Source organism: Lagenorhynchus albirostris, chromosome 3, assembly GCF_949774975.1.
Source record: "Lagenorhynchus albirostris chromosome 3, mLagAlb1.1, whole genome shotgun sequence".
NCBI classification, from domain to species: domain Eukaryota; kingdom Metazoa; phylum Chordata; class Mammalia; order Artiodactyla; family Delphinidae; genus Lagenorhynchus; species Lagenorhynchus albirostris.
Genome location: NC_083097.1, coordinates 124090133 through 124117995, shown reverse-complemented (window position 1 = coordinate 124117995; position 27863 = coordinate 124090133). Strand labels below are relative to the sequence as shown.

The 27863-nt window shown below is 36.1% G+C and overlaps 1 protein-coding gene across 1 annotated transcript in view; it reads right to left on the bottom strand.

Moving 5' to 3' along the window:
* SPINK5 (serine peptidase inhibitor Kazal type 5) overlaps window positions 1-27863 on the bottom strand; it is a 69797-nt gene that overhangs the window by 26977 nt on the left and 14957 nt on the right. Inside the window, exons 5-14 of the mRNA XM_060143921.1 lie at window positions 23099-23226; window positions 21307-21373; window positions 17727-17854; window positions 16227-16301; window positions 13967-14101; window positions 12412-12493; window positions 11174-11298; window positions 10655-10736; window positions 10181-10308; window positions 7158-7206 (exon numbers count right to left, since the gene is read on the bottom strand). Coding sequence (XP_059999904.1) covers window positions 7158-7206; window positions 10181-10308; window positions 10655-10736; window positions 11174-11298; window positions 12412-12493; window positions 13967-14101; window positions 16227-16301; window positions 17727-17854; window positions 21307-21373; window positions 23099-23226 — 999 coding nt within the window. The remainder of the gene's footprint in view (window positions 1-7157; window positions 7207-10180; window positions 10309-10654; window positions 10737-11173; window positions 11299-12411; window positions 12494-13966; window positions 14102-16226; window positions 16302-17726; window positions 17855-21306; window positions 21374-23098; window positions 23227-27863) is intronic.

The window sequence follows — 27863 nt, the reverse complement described above, 5'->3', positions numbered from 1 at the left end:
AGGACCTAGAGATAGGGATATTATCCTGGATTATCCTAGTATGCCCAATGAAATCAAAAGGGTCAGTCCTTAAAACTGGAAGAGTAAGACGGGAGAGAGTGAGAGGGAGATATGACTACAGAAGAACAATTAGAGATGTAATGTTGTTGGCCTTGAAGATGATGGAAACAGTCCAGGAGCCAAGGAACATGAACGCCCTCTAGAAGCTAGAAAAAGCAGAGACATTCATTGCAGAGTTCCTGGAAAATGAAGAAAATATTTTCTCAGAGTGGCTTCCTATCCTCCCTACACTTTTGTCTATTATGAAGACAAGTAATGCAGAGTAAGAAGTAAAAAGAAAAGTGATTACATGTAGCAGTAAGTCAGTAAGCATTTAAAAGTCTTCTATCGGGGCTTCCCTGGTGGTGCAGTGGTTAAGAATCCACCTGCCAATGCAGGGGACACAGGTTCGAGCCCTGGACTGGGAAGATGCCACATACCATGGAGCAACTAAGCTCGTGTGCCACAACTACTGAGCCCGCCTGCCACGACTACTGAAGCCTGCACACCTAGAGCTCGTGCTCTGCAACAAGAGAAGCCACTGCAGTGAGAAGCCTGCGAACCACAATGAAGAGTAGCCCCCCCCAACTGCAACTAGAGAAAGCCCGTGTGCAGCAACGAAGACCCAATGCAGCCCAAAATAAATAAATAAATAAATTTAAAAAAATAAAAAAATAAAAGGCTTCTATCATAGACTCAGAATTGTGATGTCACTATAGTGGATCTGTAAATATTTACCATCAGCATTCTTTTGAGGGTGCTTAAATATTGGTGCAGAAGAAGGCTGATAAAATTGGTGGAGAGCAATATAAAATATATATGTTTATGATGTGTTGCACATCACAGTCTATAAAAGCTAGGAAAGATCAAGGTGAGGAGATTCAACAGGCCTGGAAGGGGAAGCTTCCTGGAAAAACTGAGAGTATACATACAGGATAAACCCTAGGAAAAACACACCAAGGCACATATTAATCAAACTAACAGAAACTAAATTCAAAGAAAAAATATTAAAAACAGCAAAGGAAAACCAAAATATAACATACAAAGGAATCCCCAGAAGGTTATCAGCTGATTTTTCAGCATAAACTCTGCAAGCCAGAAGGGAGTGGCCGGATATACTTAAAGTGATGAAAGAGAAAAACCTACAACCAAGATTACTCTACCCAGCAAGGATCTCATTCAGATTTGATGGAGAAATCAAAAGCTTTTCAGACAAGCAAAAGCTAAGAGAATTCAGCACCACCAAACCAGCTTTACAACAAATGCTACAGAAACTTCTCTAGGTGGGAAACACAAGAGAAGGAAAAGACCCACAAAAACAAACCCAAAACAATTAAGAATATGGTAATAGGAACATACATATTGATAATAACCTTGAATGTAAATGGATTAAATGCCCCAACCAAAAGACACAGACTAGCTGAATGTTTACAAAAACAAGACCCATATATATGCTGCCTAGAAGACACCACTTCAGACCTAGGGACACATACAGACTGAAAGTGAAGGGATGGAAAAAGATATTCCATGCAAATGGAAATCAAAAGAAAGCTGGAGTAGCAATACTTGTACCAGATAAAATAGACTTTAAAATGAAGACTGTTCCAAGAGATAAGGAGGGACACTACATAACGATCAAAGGATCAATCCAAGAAGAAGATATAACAGTTACAAATGTTTATGCACCCAATATAGGAGCACCTTAATACATAAGGCAAATGCTAACAACCATGAAAAGAGAAATCGACAGTGACATGATAATAGTAGGGGACTTTAACACCCCACTTACACCAATGGACAGATCATCCAAACAGAAAATAAATAGGAAAGCACAAACTTTAAATGACACAATAGACTAGATAGATTTAATTGATATTTATAGAACATTCCACCCGAAAGTGGCAGAGTACACTTTCTTTTCAAGTGCACATACAACATTCTCCAGGATAGATCACATCTTAGGTCACAAATCAAGCCTCAGAAAATTTAAGAAAATTGAAATCTTATCAAGCATCTTTTCTGACTATAACGCTATGAGACTGGAAGTCAATTAAAGGAAAAAAACTGTAAAAACCACAAATACATGGAGGCTAAACAGTGTGCTACTAAATAACCAAGAGATCACTGAAGAAATCAAAGAAATTAAAAAATACACAGAAACAAATGACAAGGAAAACACGACAACGCAAAACCTATGGGATGCAGGAAAAGCAGTTCTAAGAGGGAAGTTTATAGCATTCAATCTCACCTCAAGAAACAAGAAAAATCTTAAGTAAACAATCTAAACCTACACTTAAAACAACTAGAGAGGGCTTCCCTGGTGGTGCAGTGGTTGAGGGTCTGCCTGCTGATGCAGGGGACACGGGTTTGTGCCCCGGTCCAGGAAGATCTCGCATGCTGCGGAGTGGCTGGGCCCGTGAGCCATGGCCGCTGAGCCTGCGCGTCTGGAGCCTGTGCTTCGCAAGGGGAGAGGCCACAACAGTGAGAGGCCCGCGTACCGTGCGGAAAAAAAAAAAAAACAACTAGAGAAAGAAGAACAAAGACAACCCAAAGTCAGTAGAAGAAAAGAAATCATAAAGATCAGAGCAGAAATAAATGAAATAGAAATGAAGAAAACAATAGGAAAGATCAATAAAACTAAAAGCTGGTTCTTTGAGAAGATAACAAAATTGGTAAACCCTTAGCTAGACTCATCAAGCAAAAAAGGGAGAGGATGCAAATCAGTAAAATTAGAAATGAAAAAGGAGAAATCACAAATGACACTGCAGAAATACAAAGGATTATAAGAGACTACTACAAACAACTATATGACAATAAAATGGACAACCACGAAGAAATGGATAAATTCTTGGAAAGGTACAATTTTCAAGACTGAACCAGGAAGAATTAGAAAATATGAACAGACCTATCAATATAAACAGTAATGAAATTGAAATCGTAATTAAAAATCTTCCAACAAACAAAAGTCCAGGACCTGATGGCTTCACAGGTGTATTCTATCAAACATTTAGAGAAGAGCTAACACCCATCCTTCTCAAACTCTTCCAAAAAATTGCAGGGGGAGAAACTCCCAAATTCATTCTATGAAGCCACCATCACCCTGATACCAAAACCAGAAAAAGATATCACAAAAAAAGAAAACTATAGACCAATATCACTGAGGAACATAGATGCAAAAGTCCTCAACAAAATACTAGCAAACAGAATCCAACAGCACATTAAAAGTATCATACACCATGATCCAGTGGGATTTATCCCAGGGATGTAAGGATTCTTCAGTATATGCAAATCAATCAGTGTGGTACAGCACATTAACAAATTAAGGAATAAAAACCATATGATCATCTCAATAGGTGCAGAAAAAGCTTTTGACAAAGTTCAACACCCATTTATGATAAAAACTCTCCAGAAAATGGGCATAGAGGGAACCTATCTCAACATAATAAAGGCCATATATGACAAAGCCACAGCAAGCATCATACTCAATGGTGAAAAACTGAAAACATTTCCACTAAGATCAGCAACAAGACAAGGATGTCCACTCTTGCCACTCTTATTCAACATAGTTTTGGAAGTCCTAGCCATGGCAATCAGAGGGAAAAAAAGAACTAAAAGGAATACAAATAAAACTGATACAAGGAATACAAAAACTGATACAAGGAATACAAATAAAACTGTCATTGTTTGCAGATGACATGATACTATACATAGAGAATCCTAAAAATGCCACCAGAAAACTATTAGAACTAAGCAATGAATTTGATAAGGTTGCAGGATACAAAATTAATGCACAGAAATCTCTTGCATTTCTATACACCAACAATGAAAAATCAGAAAGAGAAATTAAGGAAACACTCCCATTTACCATTGCAACAAAAGGAATAAACTTATCTAGTAATAAACCTGACTAAGGAGGCAAAAGACTTGTACTCAGAAAACTATAAAACACTAATGAAAAATATCAAAGATGACAAAAACAGATGGAGAAATATACCATGTTCTTGGATTGGAAGAATCAATATTGTGAAAATGACTATACTACCCAAAGCAATCTACAGATTCAGTGCAATTGCTATCAAACTACCAGTGGCATTTTTCACAGAATTAGAACAAAAAATTTTACAATTTGTATGGAAACACAAAAGAACCCGAATAGCCAAAGCAATCTTAAGAAAAGCAGAGTTGGAGGAATCGGGCTCCCTGGCTTCAAATTATACCACAAAGCTACAGTAATAAAGACAGTATGGTACTGGCACAAAAATAGAAATATAGATCAGTGGTACAGGATAAAATGCCCAGAGATAAACCCACACACATATGGGCACCTAATTTACAACAGTGGAGGCAAGAACATACAATGGAGGAAAGACAGCCTCTTCAATAAGTGGTGCTGGGAAAACTGGACAGCTACATGTAAAAGAATGAAATTAGAACACTACCTAACTCTACACAAAAATAAACTCCAAATGGATTAAAGACTTAAATGTAAGACCAGACACTATAAAACTGTTAGAGGAAAACATAGAAAAAACACTCTATAACATAAACCATAGCAAGATCTTTTTTGACCAACCTCCTAGAGTATTGGAAATAAAAACAAAAATAAACAAACGGGACTTAATTAAACTTAAAAGCATTTGCAGAGCAAAGGAAACCATAAACAAGACAAAAAGACAACCCTCAGAATGGGAGAAAGTATTTGCAAATGAAACAACAGACAAAGGGTTAATCTCCAAAATATACAAAGAGCTCATGGAGCTCAATATCAAAAAAACAAACAATTCAGTTAAAAACTGGGTGGAAGACATAGACATTTCACCAAGGAAGACATGCAGACGGCCAAGAGGCACCTGAAAAGATGCTCAACATCAGTAATTATTAGAGAAATGCAAATCAAAACTACAATGAGGTATCACCTCAGGCCAGTCAGAATGGCCATTATCAAAAAATCTAGAAACAGTAAATGCTGGAAAGGGTGTGGTGAAAAGGGAACACTTGTGCACTGCCGGTGGGAATGTAAATTAATACAACCACTATGGAGAACAGTATGGAGTTTCTTTAAAAAACTAAAAATAGAACTATCATACGACCCAGCAATCCCACTATTGGGCATATACCCTGAGAAAACCACAATTCAAAAAGAGACATTTACCACAATGCTCATTGCAGCACTATTTACAATAACCAGGACATGGAAGCAACTTAAGTGTCCATTGACAGATGAATGGATAAAGAAGATGTGGCACATATATACAATGGAATATTACTCAGCCATAAAAATAAACGAAATTGAGTTATTTGTAGTGAGGTGGAGGGACCTAGAGTCTGTCATACAAGTGAAGTAAGTTAGAAAGAGAAAAACAAATACTGATGCTAATGCATATATATGGAATCTAAAAAAAAAAATGGTACTGATGAACTTCGTTGCAGGGCAGGAATAAAGATGTAGACATAGAGAATGGACTTGAGGACACAGGGTGGAAGGGGGAAGCTGGTGCGAAGTGAAAGTAGCATTGACAATATATACACTACCAAATGTAAAATAGCTAGTGTGAAGCAGCCGCATAGCACAGGGAGATCAGCTCAGTGCTTTGTGATAACCTATAGGGGTGGGATAGGGAGGATGGGAGGGAGGTTCAAGAGGGAGGGAATACGGGGACATATGTATGCATATGGCTGATTCACTTTGTTGTACAACAGAAACTAACACAGTATTGTGAAGCAATTATACTCCAATAAGGATCTATTAAAAGAAAAGAAAGAAAGACATATCTGAAACAAAGATATGGGGGAGAGAACAAATATGAAAGTATGATGCCTGGAGAAACTGACACCTTTCTGGGAGTTACTTGATAAAGTCCAGGGATGGGGGATGCATATTTGAAACAGAAGAGTAACAATGGGAGTGGAGAGGAGGAGGAATGTGTTAAGAACATTTGAAAAATCTAATAGGATTTAGAAACTGATCAAACATTATGGATAAAACAAATTTTCAATTCTGAATTACTAATAAAAAGATGGTTCCAGGTAACAAAGTTACTGAGAAAATGAATCAGTTTAAAGGCAACATTTTAAACTGTCAACTTTCCCCCCCAAATTATTAGGCTTATACTTTTGAAGCTGTTGTTAGGAAACAATAAATAAAGGTAAACCTTGTGTAAGGCTATGTGAGAGTAATCCTACATCTATGTAAAGACAGACTTTGCTCTGCTACTTATAAAATTGTAAAATTATAGAAATGTGAAGTAGATTAAAAATAATTAGAAAGTCAAAGGATTTAATTAATAGTCATAATTGAAAGTGAAAATACTAGTATTCCTCCATAGCTGGGTGCTGACAAAGATCAAATATGAAAATATGTGTGCTCTTTGTTTTGTAAATTGAACTAATGTGAATGATAGGGATGTTGTGCTCTCTTTAAAATAGCTAAGAGGTAGGAATTATGTAACCTGAAATTAGTAAATTGTAAAAATTGATAGTAATAACCTGTGCCTGACAACAGAAATCTTAAGAAAAGCCAAATAAGTTAAACTCCATTTTTTATGAACTAAACCTTAAAGTTTGAATTATCATGAAATAAAATTGATACTCAGGAAACTTGTACTTAAGACTTTTTTTTCCAGGTTAAAGGTTATATTTATTCATTTTTTAAATTAATTTTTATTGGAGTATAGTTGACTTACAATGTTTGTTAGTTTCTGCTATACAGCAAAGTGAATCAGTTATACATATACCTATATCCACTCTTTTTTGATTCTATTCCCATATAGGTCATTACAGAGTATTGAGTAGAGTTCCCTGTGCTATATAGTAGGTTCTTATTAGTTATCTGTTTTACATATAGTACTATGTATATGTCAATTCCAGTCTCCCAATTTATCCACCGCCATTTCCCCTTTGGTAACCATAAGATTGTTTTCTACATCTGTGACTCTATTTCTGTTTCATAGGTTCATTTGTACCATTTTTTAAGATTCCACATGTAAGCGATATCATATGATATTTATCTTTCTCTGTCCCCCCAAAAACAGGAAAACATTTATGCTAATGAGATATCTAGAATGTTATTGCAGAGAAAAAATGTCAGGGTATAATATAAGAATTTGTGAGAAGATTACCTTTGCAGTTTCTCTTTTAGCCTTTGCTCTTGCTCTTTCTTCTTGTTGACTGTAAGAAACAGGAAAAAAGAGAGAAGAATCTTAATACAGTAGTATAGATTCTTAACATTCACAGGTTGATCATTCATTGCTATGATTATTCTCAAGCAACTCCAAAGATCCACTCATAGTAGGTGTAATTTTATTGGGTAATAATTAGAATGATTTACCACACCTCAAGAGAATGGTGTTCAAGGGAAAACCCCTTAATTAATGAGTAAACCTATTTAGCTTCCCAGCAAATATCCTGGAATAGGACTTTCTTATTTGCTGATTCTTTTACATCTTCAAAAGGTGCAGAACTCTTTATAAAGTGGTGATATTTAGCTTCTGGGAGGCAGTATAGCATGGTGATTAAGAAGAACGTTAAGAAGAAAGACTCTGCAGCCAAATAGAATAAGGAACACAAAAAGTGTCTTAACCTCTCTGTGTTTTCCTCATCTTTAAATGGGGAAATGGAGTGGAGGGATAGAAGAGGTCATAAGAATACTTCTCTCATAGGACTGTTGTGAGCATTAAATAAGTTGATACATGTAAAGCAGTTAGAATTAGTATCCGGTACATAATAAAGTGATTGATAAAAGTGATTGTCATCATCAGCATTGTAAGCATTATTGAAAGTGAACACTCCAAAAACAGGCATATTGGTCTTCCCTGATGGCGCAGTGGTTAGGAATCCGCCTGCCAATGCAGGGGACACGGGTTCGAGCCCTGGTCTGGAAAGATCCCACATACCGCAGAGCAACTAAAAGTCCGTGTGCCATAACTACTGAGCCTGCACCCTAGAGCCCCCAAGCCACAACTACTCAGCCCACGTGCCACAACTACTGAAGCCCGTGCTCCTAGAGCCCGTGTTCTGCAACAAGAGAGACCACCGCAATGAGAAGCCCGTGCACCGCAAGGAAGAGTGGCCCCCTGCTCACCACAACTTGAGAAAGCCCGTGTGCAGCAGTGAGGACCCAACACAGCCAAAAATGAATAAATAACTTTTATTTATATAAATAAAATAAATAAATAAAAACAACAAAATAACAGGCACATGATGAAAATGAAATGAGAGTAATAGCTATTAACCATTTTGGATGAGTAACAGTGTTAGAAATTAAGTTTAATATACTCAGTATGCAGCATAATTAGATCTATAATGCAGATAATTCAATCATGTTGTAGAGACAAAAATAATTTGCTAAAACGTTTTCATACGTTACAGTCAACGTAAAAACTGCTCATTGATCAACTTAAAACTTTTTTAAAAGTTGAAAACACTATTTGTATATGATATTAAAGTGTTTAAGAAATGACTGTGGAGGGAAGTATGGTTCTTAAGAAAGGCAATAGCCTTTGCTAACATATCCATAAAATATGAGGCAATAAAATTTTAATTGGATAAGGAATTTTTATATTGATGGAACAAACTAAAATAACTCCAAAATTGTGGGGTTTCTTATACTTCTTTATATGGATACTGATCCAAACTTTACTGTGAGTCTAAGTTGACTATAAAATTTAAGAAGCATTTTCTTTTCATAATGGAAACTTGTCAGAGGAAACAGCAGAGATGACCACTAGGTGGCAGACTTACTTCCTTATCTATGAAAGATTAAGGTAAAGAAAAAGACTGAGATGAGCGTAACAGGCAGATGTTACTACCAGAAGTTGATAATGGCTTTGCTAAATAATTATACCCTGTCTACACCCTACACTGAGAAATCTTATCATTTTCTTCATTTTTCCTGGGCCGAAATTTCCATCATTCTCATCTTCTCTGGGCCTTAATTTTTTTCCATCTATAACTTGGGATAATACAGAACCCATTTCATACGGTTGTTGTGAAGATTAAATGAGATTGGGTAGCAAAACCCAAGTATATGCCGATTATATGCCAATAAATGTTGGTTATGATAATTATATGGTCATCGTCATGACTTCCATCTAACAGATTTTTTAATGCTTCCATGGCTCACTTACACTATGGGACAAATCTGCTGGGTTGTATTGCTCTCCGCTAGGGAAGACGGAATGACTGAATCCTTTCAGAGATTCTGGGCATCTAGAAAATAGAGTATCCCTTGGGACAAAGACTTAAGGAATACAGCAGACTCTGGTTTGAGAGGACATACCATGTTGTCTATTCTAAAGTCATACTTTAGTCCCCTGTAAATGAGGTATTCAACTCCTATACAACAAAATCATCATTCCTGAAGCAGCCTTTCTCTAACTATTGCAGAGTTCATCTTCATGTTGTGCCCAAATCTGTCTCCCTATATCTCTCATCAATTTTAATTCTGTTCCTTGAGGTCACACAGAACGAGTAGAAATAAAAATCATGAACCAACACAAAACAAAAATTCCTAAAATTTGCCATGCACCATAATGATATCAATATATTACATGTAATCTCATGCATTTCCTCTTTCAGCTGATAATCCTTCAGAAAACTAAAAGCAATTAGTATGGTTGTCATAGAGTATTCTCTTCTCTGAAAAAAGGATTCGGAGTTCTTTCTGAAATGTCCTGAAATTATTCTGCATTTTTTATATCACAGTAGTTATCATCTGAAAGCTCTCCACTTGGTTTTGGAGTTTTTTGTGTGTTTGTTTGTTTTTTAGTTCATTTAAATGTGACACACAAGAAGAGGAAAACTGGGCTTCCCTGGTGGCGCAGTGGTTGAGAGTCCGCCTGCCGATGCAGGGGACACGGGTTCGTGCCCCAGTCCGGGAAGACCCCACTTGCCGCGGAGCGGCTGGGCCCGTGAGCCATGGCCGCTGAGCCTGCGCGTCCAGAGCCTGTGCTCTGCAACGGGAGAGGCCACAACAGTGACAGGCCTGCGTACCGCAAAAAATAAAAAAATTTAAAAAAAAAGAAGAGGAAAACTACACTGAAGTTTTACACTGAAGAGGAAAACGCATTATTCATAATTGTTGGAAAACTGCCCTTAGCAGTTCCCTGTCCCCACTGCCTCAGAAGCCCCAAGCTCTACTCACAAGAGAGCCTCACACATGAAGCAGAGGTTGACGTGCTCCTTCCCATCTGGGCCCTGGATGGGGTCGTTCTCTCTAGTGCAAAGAAGATGTCCATTCTTCATGGATTTGCGGTATTCCCTGCACAACTCCTGTGAAATCAAGGAGGGAAGTTTGAGGTGTTGAACACGGGTTGGATCAGATTGCAAAAACTGCTCAAGTTTATACATTTTTCTTAAATGGCGGTCAGCACTTAGCAAATTTTAGAATAGTTCTTAACTTTGAAGACGTGAATATTTTTAAATGATAAAAGTTACAGACCCTCAACCTAGAAATAGTCACATATGCACATGTGTACATGCACACATATAAACAAATACACAAACCACAAACTGTATCAATGTTTCATACAGTTTAAGGGAATTGATGGGTTCCCTGAACGCCATCTATGGATCCCAGGTCCATATGCCTCTGACTTGTTGAAGAAGTTCCCCTCACCTCAAAGGAAGATGTATTCTCAGATTGCCTTTTATTTTTTGATTCATCTTCCCTGTTTTTCTTTTCTTTTTTTTCTGCTTGGCTAAAAAAGAGTGATTTAAAAAGAGATGAGTAAGAATCATAGAATCTCCAGATTGAAAGTGATCTAAAATACTCAAATATCATTCAGTTATTACAGTTATATATATTATGAACCACGTATGAACTGATGTACTGTTTGGCATATTGATATGTTTGCTAGTGATGTGTCGTGTTTTCAGATGATTTCATATCCCACTCTGCAAGGGTATGATCCTTGTTTCATGTCATTTACACTTTCACGGGAACTCAACCAGTGATTGATATGCAGGAATCATTCTTTGACAATTATGACATTGTGCAAAAATGTGTCACAAAAAAATGCCATTGATAAGAAACAAACACAATTTAAGAAACAAAATAGAATAAAGCTCCAAAAAAGAGAAATGAAGCAGAAAGGACAAAACCCTCCCTCATTTTCCCAGCAGCAGCTCTACTCACAGCATAGTCGCACACATGGAGCAGGGGCTGTTATACATTTTCCCATCTGGGCCCTTGGTGGGGTTAATCTCTTTGGTGCAGGGGAGTATTCCATTTGTCATAAACTTGAGGTATGGTCTGCACGGCTTTTGCCAAGATAGAGAAGGTAATTTGGACACACGTTTTATTCCCATTCAGAGCAGAAGTTTGAAGCATCTACATTGGTAGAAACTAATCTTTGAGCCCAGGATTTTAGTTGTGTTTTCTCTCAAATATAAAATTCAATTGAACAAAAAAAACCCTCGTGATTTGCTAAGAGATGGAAACAAATAAGATATAATAGGATGTATAATAAAAGAGGTAGATAAGTAAACTCCACTATAATCTAAATAGAATAAAATAAGTGCAAACATACAGGTACAAGAAAATCTGAGAACTCAGAGGTTGGGACCATGAAATCTGATTGTGGAAATCAGGGAAGATGTCAGGGAACTAGGATACTTTGAGTGAGACTTTGAAGAGTAAATAGGATTTTCCTGGTTAAGAAATGGATTCAGAAATACACATTTTAGATTGCTAAAATAAGCTGAGAAGCACATGTCAGAAACTACATGGCCTATAGCAGAACATGAATTTCTGAATGACGGTAAGGAGCCAAATAAGAGAGTTAAGGAGACTGAAATGCATCCTTTAGTTGATAATGAGTTATTTGTGCATTTTAAGAAGAGCAGTATTATGATCTAGTTAATATTTTGAAACTACTCCAGCTGTGTTAGGGAGGATGGTTGGATAAGAAAAAGAATAGAACTTAGAGGGAAGATTAGGAGACTTTCATCATCTAAAGAAGAAGTTAACGGTAACTTATATAAAGCCATGAAAATGAATATTGTAATATTTCAAAGGTAAAAACTATGTTTTCTGTGTGTGTACAATGTATTCTGAACCCAACTCAGATGTGAAATTTCAAAAATTCACATGTAGAAAATATACACTAAGTGTCTCAGGAAAGTGGTAAGCAAAAGCTAGCATAGTCTGTAAATGATGAAACTAGAACTAGAAATCATTTTTTTTCAGACTGCAAATAAGTTCTTTTTACTGTACAGAGTTAGTCTCTGAAGCAGCAAGAATTGATCCACTCCCATATCATTCATCTCAATGTCATCTCCAGATTGAAAGATTAAGGTTTTCTGGGGATTTTTGCAGGGCAATATTCCAGCCTTTAGGCTCTTTGAAGTGTGTTCAAATTACAGTCTACTCACTGCATATGAGTCTACTCTTCCAGGTTCTCTTTTACTTCTTGCTTTTGCTTCAGCCTTTTTCTTTTCTTCAGCTTTTGCTTGGCTGAATTAGAAAAAACAAAACAAAACAAAAACAGGACAGATCCATAGGACCAAACACAGTCAATGGTTTCTCCACATTTCTGCATTGCTAATCTGTCCTCCCTCCTGAAGAAGGAGCAACTTTGCCCCTTTATCACTACATACTAATGAGAAGCAACAAAACAGCCTCCAGTATAAGATACCAGAACTTCTTCATAGTTTCTGCATAACACTGAAATAAAGATAGCGTTACTTGTGGATTTGGGAGACTTGCTTTCTGTAAATTACCTTTTTTGGCTGTGGTCAGAAAAGGAACATCATCAGCGTTCATCAAGGAGATATCAAAACTAGTACCGTGGGCTTCCCTGGTGGCGCAGTGGTTGGGGGTCCGCCTGCTGATGCAGGGGACGCAGGTTCGTGCCCCGGTCTGGGAAGATCCCACATGCCACAGAGTGGCTAGGCCCGTGAGCCATGGCCGCTGAGCCTGCGCGTCCGGAGCCTGTGCTCCGCAATGGGAGAGGCCACAACAGTAAGAGGCCCCAACAGTGAGAGGCCCGCGTACCGCAAAAAAAAAAACAAAAAAGAACTAGTACTGCGGTGACATTACACCTGGAGCCTGAAAGTGGCCTTAATAAAGCACATTGACTGGTCCCCTTGTTTCACAGAGACAAGGTGAGGTGGTGAGGGCTTTGCTTATAATCTCAGGATATGACAACAACTAACCCAAATTTCTCCTCTCAAGTCTATGTTCTGTCTACCACGTCGTGTATGCCGTAGCTTTATTAATTCAGTTTACCTGTATTGCTTACTCATGGCTGTGTTATCTGTAAGAAAATGTAGGATGGGTGGAAAAATAATAATTTCCATACATTGATAAACCAAATGAGCCAAATTTGCTTTGTACAATGGAATTGCATGGTATGTACAGTTAACTGATGGTATTTCAACCATACCTGGTTGTCAATCAAATTACAAAAGACCAAAGATTGTAAATGTAGTCAACTACTTAATCTGAACTCAATCAGATAAACTGAGTACAGTCCCAAATTTTGAAACCAAACTCAGTTATAACTTACTGAGAAATGTCACATTATATGAAGTAACATTTACTGTAATTTAATAAGAGTTCATGGTTGTTTCATGGGCAACTTCAATAATCAGTTTCTGCAGTAAGTGTTAACTTTGGGTCTTTGCCTCTCTGGAAGATGAGATGCCTATAAACTTGTACAACGGGTTCACAATATGAAGCTTCAGCAGTAGGGAGAATTTGATATTTGCATAAGTCAGGATGTTCCAGTGCTAAGAGAATGAGTGTCGGGGCTAACAGACATCTTGGCATAAATGCTCTAGGTACTTATTCCCAGCTCTATTACTTACATTCTCCATGTAATTTCCTGAACTCCCTTCCCAGTTTGCCCATCTATGAAACAAGCTAGTTCTATTAGATTACTGTAGGTTCCCTTTTCTCTTCGACATTTTAAAACTCTGTACTCACTAGAAGTCTTGACACATGGAACACAAGTTGCCATGCATTTTCCCATCTGGGCCACGAATAGGGTAATTTTCTTTGGTACAGAAAGGGATTCCATTCATTGCATGATCCTGATACTCACTGCAGAGTTTCTGAATAAAGAAAATAAGACAGTTTAGATATGGTTCTCTATAAACTTTAGATACTCTTTATCAAAGATATTGGAAAAGAGGAATTAAGGATAAAAAAATAAAACATTTAGGATGTATAATTGTCCAAAAGTTTTGTGATATTTCTCTTCTTGTAAGATTCATCCATTTGGGGCTTCCCTGGTGGCGCAGTGGTTAAGAATCTGCCTGCCAATGCAGGGGACACGGGTTCGTGCCCCGGTCCGGGAAGATCCCACATGCCGTGGAGCAGCTAAGCCCATGAGCCACAACTACTGAGCCTGCGCTCTAGAGCCCACGAGCCACAGATACTGAGCCCACATGCTGCAACTACTGAAGCCCGCACGCCTAGAGCCCGTGCTCCACAACATGAGAAGCCACCACGATGAGAAGCCCGTGCACTGCAATGAAGAGTGGCCCCGGCTCGCTGCAGCTAGAGAAAGCCTGTGCACAGCAATGAAGACCCAGTGCAGCCAAAAATAATTTAAAAAATAAATTAAGATTCATCCATTTAAGTGTTCAACAAATATATTAAGTTAAAGGGATTAAATATGAATGTGATTTAGCGCTTTTATGTCAAGTGAAAAGGATAAGGAATTGCAATATAAAAAGCTAAGGGATATGACACATGTCTAAATTAAGTATGCACTAGCATATAGGAAAGAATGATCCAAGGAAGTTCAGAGAAGAGCTTATATTTGAGTTGTATCTTTAGAATGTGCCTAGGAGAACAATGTGGCAAAAAAGTCCTCCAGGAGGAATTATGATATGCAAAGACACAGGCGTAAAAGAATATGTTATTTTGAGATAATCTATTACAGTCAGGAGTATAGTGGCTAAAGAATTAGCAGGACACAAAGAGGAAGGTTTGGGAACTCGTTAAAAGGAGACCTTGAAGAAAGTCAAAATCAGACTACTAAACTTTGAAAGGACTTTGGACTTTATTCTTAGGAAATGGAAAACAATATTTATAGCAGAGAAGGACCTAATCAAATCTTTGTTTTAGAAAGATTATCCAGTCGGATGTGTGGAGGGTTTAAGTGACTAAAGACTGAAGCTAGGGAAACTATAGAAGAGAAGGAAGGAAGGGAGGGAGGGAGAGAGGGAAAGAGGGAGGAGGGAAGGAAGGAAGGAAGGAGGGAAGAAGGAAGGAAGGGAGAAAGGGGGGAGGGAGGGAAGGAGGGAGGGAGGGAGGAAGGAAGGGAGAAAAAGAAAAGGAAGAGAGAAAGGAAGGAAGAAATTGAAAGTGAAAGATAGGATAGTTGAGGGACATTTAACAGCTAAAATTAAAAGGACTGTGTAACCTAGGACTGAAGGAAAGAAAGCAGTTGAAACAGGCCTTAGCAATTAAGATATAGTTACATGAAGGCAGAAGGTGGACTACGGGAATGAGCTATTTTATGAAACTGAACTACACTTCATAGAAGGTGGGATAACTCTAAGGAATAAGTTAAATAGGGTCTCTTTAATGGAGTGAAATGGTCCAAATACACTCTAGAATACCTGTAAACATTAGATTTTCATAATGCCATTGGTTCATGGAAGTATTTCCTACTCTGTGAAAACAACATGGAAGAATAATTGAATCTTGAAGATTGAGGAAGATGTTGGCTAGAAGTATAGAGAACAGGCAGGATGCTAATGTATCAATGCAAAAGAAAGCTATTAGGTATCTGTGCTAAGATGACAGCAGTGGAAAAAAGGGAGATGACTAGTTAAGAGGTGTTTTAAAAGTAGAATGTCGTATGATTTTAAAACGATCATATTAAAATTTTACATTGCTATTGCTTTCAAAATGAAAACCCCAAAACAACTGTCACACATTTGAAGAATGTATATCAGCTTTGAATTCAGATAAGCCTTGATATATCACCTTCATTCAGGAGTGTAGAACTGTTTTTATTAATGTGCCTTAATTTCCTCCAAATAGAGCTGAAAATTGTAATGTCATAAGTATTCTAAATCTTATAAAATAGTAACTAAAAATTAGTCTCCAGAAACCCATTAGTAGTGGAGGAAAAATAAATAAATATTGAAAATGCATTCTAGAGTAAAGTACACACATGCACACCCTACAAAAGTCGTAACTGAATTGATCAAACTAATCCTCACCTCAGTTTCTTTTAACTTTTTCTTTAGCCTTTCTCAGGCGTTCATCTGCTTTATTTTTTTCTTCTGAAAAATGCTGTTTGCTGGAGTAAGAAACAAAAATAAGGAAGTGAATATAGATGTTTTGAATCTTCAAGCTACAAAATGGTCATTTAGATGCAAGTGGAAAAAAACAGCTAAGTGTTCCTGAGTTTTAGAACAAACATTTTCAAACCACCCTAAAGCCCCTTATGAAATTGAAATCTTCACCATTTCCCCAAAGAACCCCTTGCATTTTGCCTTTAAGTTTGCCATTTCCTTCCACTGTAACAATCTTTTTCTTTTTTTTTTGTCATCTTCCCTTTTAAACCTCCCCAGCTTAAATTCTACCTTCTTTAAGAAGACATCCCATACCTCAAAGTGGAAATGAGTTCTACATCTTTCAGTGTGTTTTCATACTTGTATATTCTTCTCTTATAGGATAGTTTTCATTCTGTCTTGCAATGTATGTGTATGTGTGTGTGTGTGTGTGTGTGTGTGTGTGTGTGTGTGTGTGTGTGTGTGTGTGTACATCCAAGGATTATTTTTGCTATTAGCCTTAAGCTTCTTGAGAGCAGGGATCTTTGTCCATACATTCATTCATTCACTTATTTATTCAACATTTGGTTAGTAATTATTTTTCAGCAAGCATTGGAAAGCACTCTGGGCATATAGTTCAGTAGTTTACAGTATAAACACATACCCTATCTTCTTAGAACTTACAGACCAGTAGAGAAGAGTGACAGTCAACAAATAGTACTAGAAATAATTATACAAATACCAGCTATGATGACTAGTATAAAATAAAATTATCAAGTGTTATAAAGATTGAATTTAATTAGTGATTTTAGGAGATTTCATCCAAGGAAGGATAATCTTGAAATGCAAACCATAGAAGAGACATTAGCTGGCCAAAACAAGAACTGGCAGTCAGAAAGTGTAGGAAAGAGCTCATAGAGTTCAAGGATCTAAAAAAAAATGTGATGAGACCTTTCCTGAGCCATCTTTATAAGTGCCATAATTTATATGTTGTGGGATTTGCTCTTCCCCCAGGGTCAGATGTCCAAGATGAAAAGATAGAGTTAATCCAGTTCACATATGAACATGGATTTTTTTGTGGGCATCCCATCTATTCTGCCACAATGGGGTAATTACTGAAGGAAAAGAATCAAAGTCCTAGTGCCTGCTTTTAACCCTCATTCTGTACTATGACTAGCTCATAAAAAGGCCTACAAAGGTCATGGGAGAAATGTAAACAAGTATTTTGTAATCCAGTCATCCTACTGGAAATTAGAATCCATTTGTATTAAAAAAGAAATGTATAGCATTAGAGCCTACTTATTAGGTGGTATTATGATTTGTAGAGGACATAAAACAGCTCAAAAATTCTCAACAACAAATATTCCCATGAACATTGTTCTTATTCATCATTTTAGTCACTCTCCACTTCACCTTTTGAGTAACTCCAAAGAAACCACATCTATACTTACAAAATTTCAGCACACAGGGCACATTTGTTGCCATGCATCCTGCCATCAGGGCCACGGACTGGCTCACTCTCCCGTGTACAAAAAAGTCTTCCATTCCTCACTTGGTTTTCATATTCCTTGCAGAAATCCTTTAAAAAGACAAGTAATTACATTTAGCACTTTTCTATTCTTTAATCTAGAAAATGTGCATCATGGATTTATAGTCAAAGAATGTCATATCTAGAAAGTGTTGGTGAACACACACAACGTATTAATGAGAAATAGTAATTACATTGTCAAATTACTCGGTACCTGTATATACTATGTCGTGTATTTATTAAAAGGTAAAAGATCCTAGGAAAGAATAAGGCTGAGCAAATACTTTCTAAAATCAGATAGTTTTTGTTCACTTTCAAATCTATGGAAAAAGATAATAAATAAAAGATCTGTCATGAGGTTCCAACAAAGACGTAACAAAACACAGCAGCCAAGACAAAAGTGTTGCCAATGAGCAGAATATAGAATCTGTAAGATGAGATACTTAAGAGCTACTTAATATGGAACAAGTCAAGAACAATTTACTTAGTTTGCAAGGAAAAAGGAATAAGATGGTATCCAACAGCATTATGCTTACTCTATTTGTTTCCTCTGTGGATCTGTGGACCATTTTTATATATACTCTGCCACCTTTATCAATGTTCATTTCTAACACTGCAGGTGGAAACCTCAGGAGTGAACCTAATTTTCCTTCATTACCCACTTAGAAATGCAGACCATCAAGACTAATCTTTATTTAGAAAACCTAAAAATGTTGTGACTTCCTCCCAAAATTCAGAAGAGGTTTATACACACAAATTTCCTGATTGATGCTTGAATTCAGTATTTTCAAGTTTCTCTCTGTGTTTTGAAAATTCTATTTGATAAGGGCCATATATATGTGTGTGTGGGTATGTGTGTATACAAAAGTTATATTTAATTATATATGATAAATATATATATAAACTTTAAAACACTATACCAAAACACTACTTGATAGCATATATTACTATAATATAATCTATAAAAATGCTTCCCTGTGGCCTTTTTCAACTGTATGACCCTCATCTTCCCATTTCAGCTAAAAAAATGTGAGCATAAAGAGTATGGTTTATTCACTGCAGTATTATTTACAATAGCCAAGACGTGGAACAACCTAAGTGTTCATCAGTAGATGAATGGATAAAGAAGATGTGATATATACATATATACAATGTGTATGTATGGATGGATGGAATATTATTCAGTCATGAAAAAGAATGAAATCTTTCCATGTGACAGTATGGATGGGTTGTAAAGGGTATTATGCTAAGTGAAATAAGTGAGACAGAGAATGGTAATTACTGTATGACTTTCCTTATATGTGGAATCTAAAAAAACAAAACAAAGGAACAAATAAAACAGACTCATAGATACAGAGAACAAACTGGTGGTTGCCAGTGGGGTAGGGGAAATAGGTGAAGGGGATTAAGAGGTACAGACTTCCCATTATAAAATAAATAAGTCATGGAGATGTAATGTACAGCAAAGGGAATATAGTCAATAATATTATAAGAACTTTGTATGGTGACAAATGGTATCTAGACTTATCATGGTGACTGTTTTGAAATGTATATATATATATATATATATATACAAAATCAGTGTGATGTACACCTGAAACTAACATATTGCATATCAATTATACTTCAATTAAAAAATTTATTTTAAAAAAGAGTGTGGTTTGGAGTCAGAAGGGAAATTAAACTGTGGCTCTAACTCACTGGGAGACCATAGCAAAGTCACATCACCTTTGAGACTTCAGTCTCACTACCAACACAAAGGCAGTTTTCAGAATAGCTGCTCTTTAGGACCTTTTCTAGATCTAGTATTCTCTGATTTTAAAAAATATATAACTCACACTTCATTAGGACACTTTAAAAGAGAATCTAATGAGGAGATATTTGTCTTTAGAGGAGTAATGGGTGTGTTCCGAACTTCCTGGTTGTAACAATCTAGGAATACAGACGCAGAAGACAGTCACCTGATAATCACAGTGTGGTAATAAAATTGATGCTCAATGGTTCCCATAAAAGAAACAATGATAATTTCAGTTTATAAGTTGTGATTCATCCAAGGAGATTCTAAAGAAATGCTGCTGTGTGATCAACCCACTGACAGGTTAATTATGGGGCAAATATTGAGCCATCACAATAATGCAGTCCTGTTCAACATAATCATGTCCAATGACCCCACCAAAACAATGATCCCAGCCACAGACAAAAAGAAGGAAAAGTAGCTGAGGCATGATGAAAGACAAGGGAAAAGAAACTCCCTGTTTATGAAGTAATAAAATGTTGAATATCACAAGATGACCCAAAGTGTTATACTGAAATTTAACAACCACCACAACAAAATTGCTTTTCAAATCTCAGTGAGTGTTGAACACATTATGGATAATTATGAATGCTCTATGTTTCTTAATTTAAATTCTGAATGCCCTATTTAGGGTGGGACATTTGTTTCATTGAATGGCATTATGAAGTGGAAGTTCAGCTCTTAAATACCAAAAATTGCACCTGTGTCTCCCCTTAGGAAAACATATGCCCTACAATCCACAAAAATAGTATCTTTTTATTAGCACCAAAGGGTGCAGGACACAGAATCAGAATCCAACAGGAGGGTAAAATTGAGATCATTTACCCAGCCTCCTTATTTTACTAATAATGAAAATTGAGACCTGGACAGAAGAGATGAGTTGCTCAGTTTCACACACCCAGAGAAGGACTAAAACTCAGGTGTTCTGACTTTTCAACAAAAGACTACTCATTACCAAAGTAGCTGCTATCACTTTCATTGAAAGTAGGGTTTAATAACCTTGGTGATTTAAGAAATCCAGGCTGTGTTATCTACAATGCATATTCAATTAACGAAAGGAATAATTTTTTATACTAGATTGAAAAACTAAATCATCGAATAATTTGAAAAACCTTAATTTTAAGGTTATTTTAAAAACAATATCAATAATTGTTTGAGGTTTTTGTTTAATCAGAAGCATGACCTTTATAATTGCATGCCTCTCTGAACATAATAACCATAATGGAAAAATGAATAACTAATTTGCATCAGTGGGAATATACATAAAATACACCAGTGGATATACTGTTTAAAAGATTCTGGAATTATTTTCAAGTTATTCCTGTCAAATTTATATTAAGTTGCTTTTTTAACTAATTTATTCAAAGCAAAAGTAATTTACACTAAGTCAAAGAGAAGTCTGGTGGAAACTAAGCAGAATTTAATTTGCATAAACTTTGTCTTCTCTTGTTTTTTTTAAGCAAGCAGAGTATTTTGAGCTTTAGGTGGGAAATGCTATTTTAACTTTGAATCTAGTGATTAATATACTTAGGAATATTATACTAGGAATACTGTACTAGGAATTCAACTTGGGAAACTTTAAAATTAAGGAGAAAAGTTCAATGTAATAATGAAGAACAATGACATGATTGAATTACCTTAAAGGTTCAAGTATAAATTGTTAATATTTATGTCCACAAGAACCAAATTGTGTTGATGAGAAATTTACCTTTTCAGCAGTTCGTCGAATTCTGGTTTCACCTTCTCGCTTGGCATTTTCTTCAGCTTCTTTTAAGCTGTTAAGAAAGGAAAATAGTTGGTCGGTTTATGACTTTATCATATCTTCAGTGTCCTGTTCTGTGCTAAGCACTTCCATATCCTTTGCTCAACTTGCTCAACCCATCCACTTACATGAGACAAGCTTTGCCTGTCTTGAATGTTTGAGCCAGAAAATTGCCAAAGATAAGGATGGGTGTGAAACTGACTCACTGACAATCAATTAGAAGCCTTGTTCTGTAAAACTGGATGGGTGTGACTCCTTGATTGACACACAAGATTGTCACGAAAACTTGCTTTAACAGGAAGAACCAAGAGCTTTAAAACAATGCTGTGACAAGGATGAAACCAAACTAAGCATTTGAAGTACATGTTGTCATCCACACCCTTATGTATAGCTTTTTTAAACCTTGTAAAGTACTTGTTTGCCTTCATGTAAAAGCACCCTTGTCAATAAAAGCTACATTGAACTGAGCTTCTAAGTCCTTTCAGATCTATTATCTAACTGCAGTTCAACTTGGAGATAGACAAGACTATCTTAGTTCTACAGAGGAAAAAACCAACCAGGAGTCAGGGAGGTCAGATTCTCTTTTTTAGCTAGCACATGGAAAGAAACACAGAATCATAGAATTAGGGCAGGTTTGAGCACTAAAAGTGCATGCCTCCTAGATAAGAAAGTGGAAATGAGGATGATTTCCTGTCTGGAAACCAGATATAATAACTATTTTTAAACCTGAGAGGACATGCCCTTGAATTCCACACAGCATACTATAATTTTCAAAGACAGATGTGAAGTCCTTTAATCTGTTAAATCTTTCTCTCTCCTGATTTTAAAAATCCAGTGATATAAATAGAGCACTTTAAGGCTTGCTGACAAACGGATTAGAGAATCTATGCTTTAACAGTCAGAATATTAAAGACTCTGTGGATCTTACTCATATCTGTGTCTCAGTGCTCAGAGCAGTGTCAGGCACTGAGAGAAAGATTAACCCAACAGTTCTTCCCTTTCATAAAGTCCCACCTTTTATACAACTAATAAATCCAGCCACATGACATTATTTTAAATTAGACTGTCATCTTCAGTGAGAGTATCTATACATGCCTGAATGAAGCAGTACATGTCAAATGACTGACTTAGATTATTCCACAAGAGAGCACCTTTTAAATTTTGAAATATTATGCCTTATAAAACACTGTGCATTTTCAAGTCATTATAATTAAATAAATTAAATAACTAGCATAACCGCTTTATCTACTCCTTTTTTTTCTTTTCTTTTCTTTTTTTTTGCGGTACGCAGGCCTCTCACTGTTGTGGCCTCTCCCGTTGCAGAGCACAGGCTCCAGATGCACAGGCTCCGGATGCGCAGGCTCAGCGGCCATGGCTCACGGGCCCAGCCACTCCGCGGCATGTGGGATCTTCCTGGACTGGGGCAGAACCCATGTCCCCTGCATCGGCAGGCGGACTTTCAACCACTGCGCCACCAGGGAAGCCCTATCTACAGTGAGAGGCCCGCGTACCGCAAAAAAAAAAAAGAAAAAAGAAAAAAAGAAACTTTATCAGATAATATGAATTAAAAAGAGAAGAAGCCACTCTGGGAGCAAGGCCCATTTCACCTTATAAAGACAAAGGATAACATGCTTGAGGAAAAGGACTTTATCTCTCTGTGGAGTGGTTCTCAGGATAGCAACCAAGTACATTCTCATCAGGTCCACCTGCTGGCCAGCTTGGGGGTGATGATACTTACAATAGCTCAGCACACATCACACACTTATTGACATGTGTCCTTCCATCAAGACCAAGAACTGGTTCATTTTCCCTTGTGCATCCAAGTCTTCCATCCTTCACATAAGGCCGAAAATCACTACATATATCCTGAAGAACAGGGAAAGAAACTTCACATTTACCATCCGGATGGTAATGCTTACAACACCATTTTCAGAAATTTTATAGAGCCCAGTGCCCCTCTGCCTAGTGCACACTAGCTACCTAGAGCAATGCCAGTCATGTAAAAGTAGGTCAGTAAGTACTGTATAATTCACATGGTTAACTATAGAACTCGTTTACTTGTTTATTCATTTATTAGTAAACGTGGATAACCTATGATGTGTTAGAACAAAGGTAGAACACAATCCTTGCCCTCAACTTGCTCACAATCTACTGGGTGATACAAAGAGACATTTAAAATACAACGTGCTACAGAGAACTGTATTCAATATCCTATGATAAACCATAATGGAAAAGAATATTAAAAAAAAGAATGTATATCTATAACAATCACTTTGCTGTACAGCAGTAATGAGCACAACATTATAAATCAACTATACTTCAATAAAAGAGTTACAAAAGATAAAACAATGTTACCTTCTCACTGTTTTTCTTTAATTATGGAAAATGTGGCTTTTTATATAAATAGGTTATTTATGTTAACATGTAAGGGGTTTATTGTAATTTAAAATGAAAAATAAACATATTTTTCAAGTTCTCAGTTTTTACTCCTGATACAATAAATATCTATAGATATAACTCACATAAACAAAGCTCCTTGGGGTCCTCAATAATTTTTAAGGGTTTAAATGAGTCCTAAGACAAAAAACATTGAAAACCACTATCCTAGAGTAATCCTACTTTCCAGGGATAAATGTATTTGTGATTTTTTAGGTATCTCCCTTTTTTCCCTAAGCATATAAAAGCAAAAGCATATTTACACACATATACATATATTTGTCTTTTTCTCATAAAAATAATGCTATACAGCTAAAAAAAATACAATGTGCTAATATCCTATGATAAACCATAATGGAAAAGAATATAAAGAAGAATGTGTGTGTGTATATATATATAACTGAATCACTTTGCTGTACAGCAGAAATTAACACAACATTATAAATCAACTATACTTCAATTAAAAAAGACAAAAAATATAGTTTAAATAAATCTAAAGAAAAAAATACAATGTGCTAAATGTCTTGATGGGGGTAACCTCACTCACTTCCCCTATTATCACAGGCTCACAGAATTTTAGCATAGAAAGAAGGTGTTAGCCCAACTGAAACGTTATTTGGCAACTCATCATTGTGACATAAGCTAGATATTCTGATTCAGAGTTAACTTGAACTTAATTTCTATCTAAAACCAAAGAATATGGTTCAGAACTTAATTTCTATCTAAAACCAAAGAACACTGCAAAACGAATTTTTTGATGTCATTACTGTCATAACAAAAATGTCTTTATTATAGATTTGGAAAACTTAGGATATGGACCTGTGACTTAGTATGGCACACAATATCAAGAATAAAGTAGGATAGACACAAATGTAAAATAAATTTTTGAACCAGAAGATTACACTGAGGAACTCTCCTAGAAGACAATTAAAAAGGAAAAAGAATTTAAACTAGAAAAGAAAATCTATGAAACATACCCCACTCTTCATGTCATATATTTAGGAAGAAGTTAAAAATAGAGTGAAAACAGGTTAAGTCATGGCCATATGTGCTACCCCATTCACTTGGTTGTTCATTTATTCCTCAAAACCCATTACACATTTACTAGGCTCTAGGCATTCCACTAGACTGTGACACAGCAAAAAAAGAGAAAAGGAATACGTACTCTAACGGATTTACATTCGTTAAATAGGGGAAGAGATAGTAAATACAAAAACTTTAAATTATAACAAGTGCTATGAAAAATAAACTGCACGATATGATAGCACCCAGAATAGGGGCTATTTTAAATATAGTGTCAAGAAAGATCTTTCTGCAAAGGTAACATTTGAGGTGAGATGGCATTAATGAGGAGGAGCCGGGCATTAAAGACTTGTGGAAAGAACATTCCAGACATGGAGAACTGCAATTGCAAAAGATTTGTGATAGGAACTAGATTCTCCTGTTTAAGGGGCAGAAAGAAGAGAAGTGTGTTTGGAGCATAAGGAAAAAGCAGGAGCGTAAGGAAAAGCTGCTGATTTTCTCTCAAAAATCATTTCTGGAGAAATTGCAGAAGCATGGGGATAGGGATCCAAGCAATCAACTTGGGGCCATCACTCCTCTCCTGCTTCACCAGTGAAATCAACAGCAGCCTACTAGGTCACAGATGTTGGCAGGGTGATGGACAGATCAAAAGCCCAGCTGGGAGGTGATGAAAACAGGTGTAAGCGTTTACTACTCCACCTCCTCCTCCTCCTCCAAACCCCAAGGGCTGGTGGACTACAGAGAACAATTCTTCCTGATGCTGACAATTTCTGAGAGCTTACAGATGGATTCTTGACATGGTGAAGTGGCAGCAAACTGGAGTTAACACTGGTTCTAGAACCTTCAGCTCTGAGTCTTATCCTTTGTCCTCTCCTGACACTTAACCAGGAGAGGCAGAGGCTGAAGCTTGGCTTCAGTATTTTCTAACTCACTTTAGCAGAAAAAAATTTACTACAGAAAAATTAAAAAGCACACAAATATTATAATAGGATAAGAAAAGATACAAGGCAAAAGTGAATAAGAAGAGAGCAGAAGCAAAAATATTAATATATAGAATTCAGTCCCAAATGCATCATAAGTAACAAAGAAGGACATTACATAAAGTAAAAGGAAGAAAAGAACAAGAAGGTATAATAATCATGAGCATACATTCAATAATACAGGCTCTAAATACGTCAAGTGATAACCAATATAATTAAATAAATCAATAAATGGTGTTAGAGTTTTTAGCACACAATTCTCAGAAGCTGATATATCAAAGGAAAAAATTAAGGTACTTAAGTCATTAGATTTTAATAGAAAACTACATCCAAGAAACGGAAAATAAACATTTTTTCAGAAGATATAAAACATTTATAAAAGTAGAATATTTATCAGGCCACAAAGAAAGTCTTAGGAAATTCCAAAGGATCAGTGTCATATGGCCCATGCTCTTTGACCACAATTCAATAAAATTAAGTTAATTTAAAATGGAAAAAAAGGTACCACATATTTTTAAATCAAATAATGTGTTACTAAATAAATTTGGGAGGGAGGAAAGTTAAGAAATATTTGGCAAAGAATGACAAATGAAAACACTTCAAGTACAAATCTGAGACAGATGATCACTGATACCTTCAAATACACTTGTCATGAAATTTAGAAAGTTAAAATTTAAAGACTAAGTATTGCTCAATTCACTGTAAAATGAGCAGCAGAGCAAATAGGAATGAATAACATAAAGAACAGAAACTACAGAGAAAATTAATAAAAAAGCTAATGTTATAGTTTTCTAGTACAACTGATAAAAAAAAGAAAGAGAAGATGACAATTTAAAAATATATATAGTGATACTGGAAATAACTGAACATTAAGAAATAATACAATGAAAGCATATTGTGAGTATCCATATGCTAATGCATTTGAAAACCAAAATGGAGACATGGCTACAAAAAAAGTAGAAAACACCTCCGATGGTGTACTAAGCAGGAGGAAAGTTGAATGTATCAATAAGTATATTAACTAATTGATATACTGGTCTGAGATATTCTCTCCCCAAAATGCCCCATTTCTAATAGACTTAAAATACATTTTTCTAAAACTTTGAATTTAAGGAGTATGTACTGGAGACATAGTTGGGGTTTTTTTTTTTTAGCATATAATAGTCTCAGCCTTTTGATTGGGATGTTAAAACCATTTACCGATAGGATTGTATTTACATATGCTATGTTTCTATTTGTTTTTAATATACTCTTGTTCTTTTTACTTCTCTATTCTTCCACTATTGTCTTCTTTTTGGGTTAAATATTACTAGTGCGTCTTTTTTATTCTCCTGCTGATTTTATGCATTTATTATACATGTCATTTTCTGATCGGTTACTCTAGTGATTACAATAAGCATCCTAATTTATCACAATCTACTACCAATTAATACTTAATTCTAGTAAAATATAGAAACTTGGCCCCAATTGTAGCTCTATTTTCTCTGTCTCCTTTCGTACTGTAACTATCATACACGTTATATTTGTACACCCAATAAAACATCATTATAATCACTGCTATATACAATATTATATCTTTAAAAGAAGCTAGGTGAAAATAAGGGACACATATTTATAGAGTACTTCATATTAACCCCTATATTTACCATTTCTGGTGCTTTTTATTTCTTTCTCTAATTCCAAGTTACCATCTGGTGGTCATTCCTTTAAAGAACTTTATTATTACTTATAAGACAGATCTGTTAGCAACAAATTCTCTCAGATTTCATTGATATGGGAATATCTTCATTTTGCCTTAATTTTATAGGGTAATTTTTGTGGATATAGAATATTGGTTAACATTTTTTTTCTTTCAGCCCTTTGAGCAACTCTTTCCATTGCCTTCTGACCGTCATTATTTTAAATGAGAAGCCAGTCATATATAATGGGTTATTTTTCTTTTGCTACTTTTAAAACATTCTCTTGATCTCAACATTTTGATCATAATGAGCCCAAGTGTAGATCTCTTTGATTTGTTCCATTTAGAGTTTGTTGAAATTCTTGAATATAAAGATTCATTCTTTC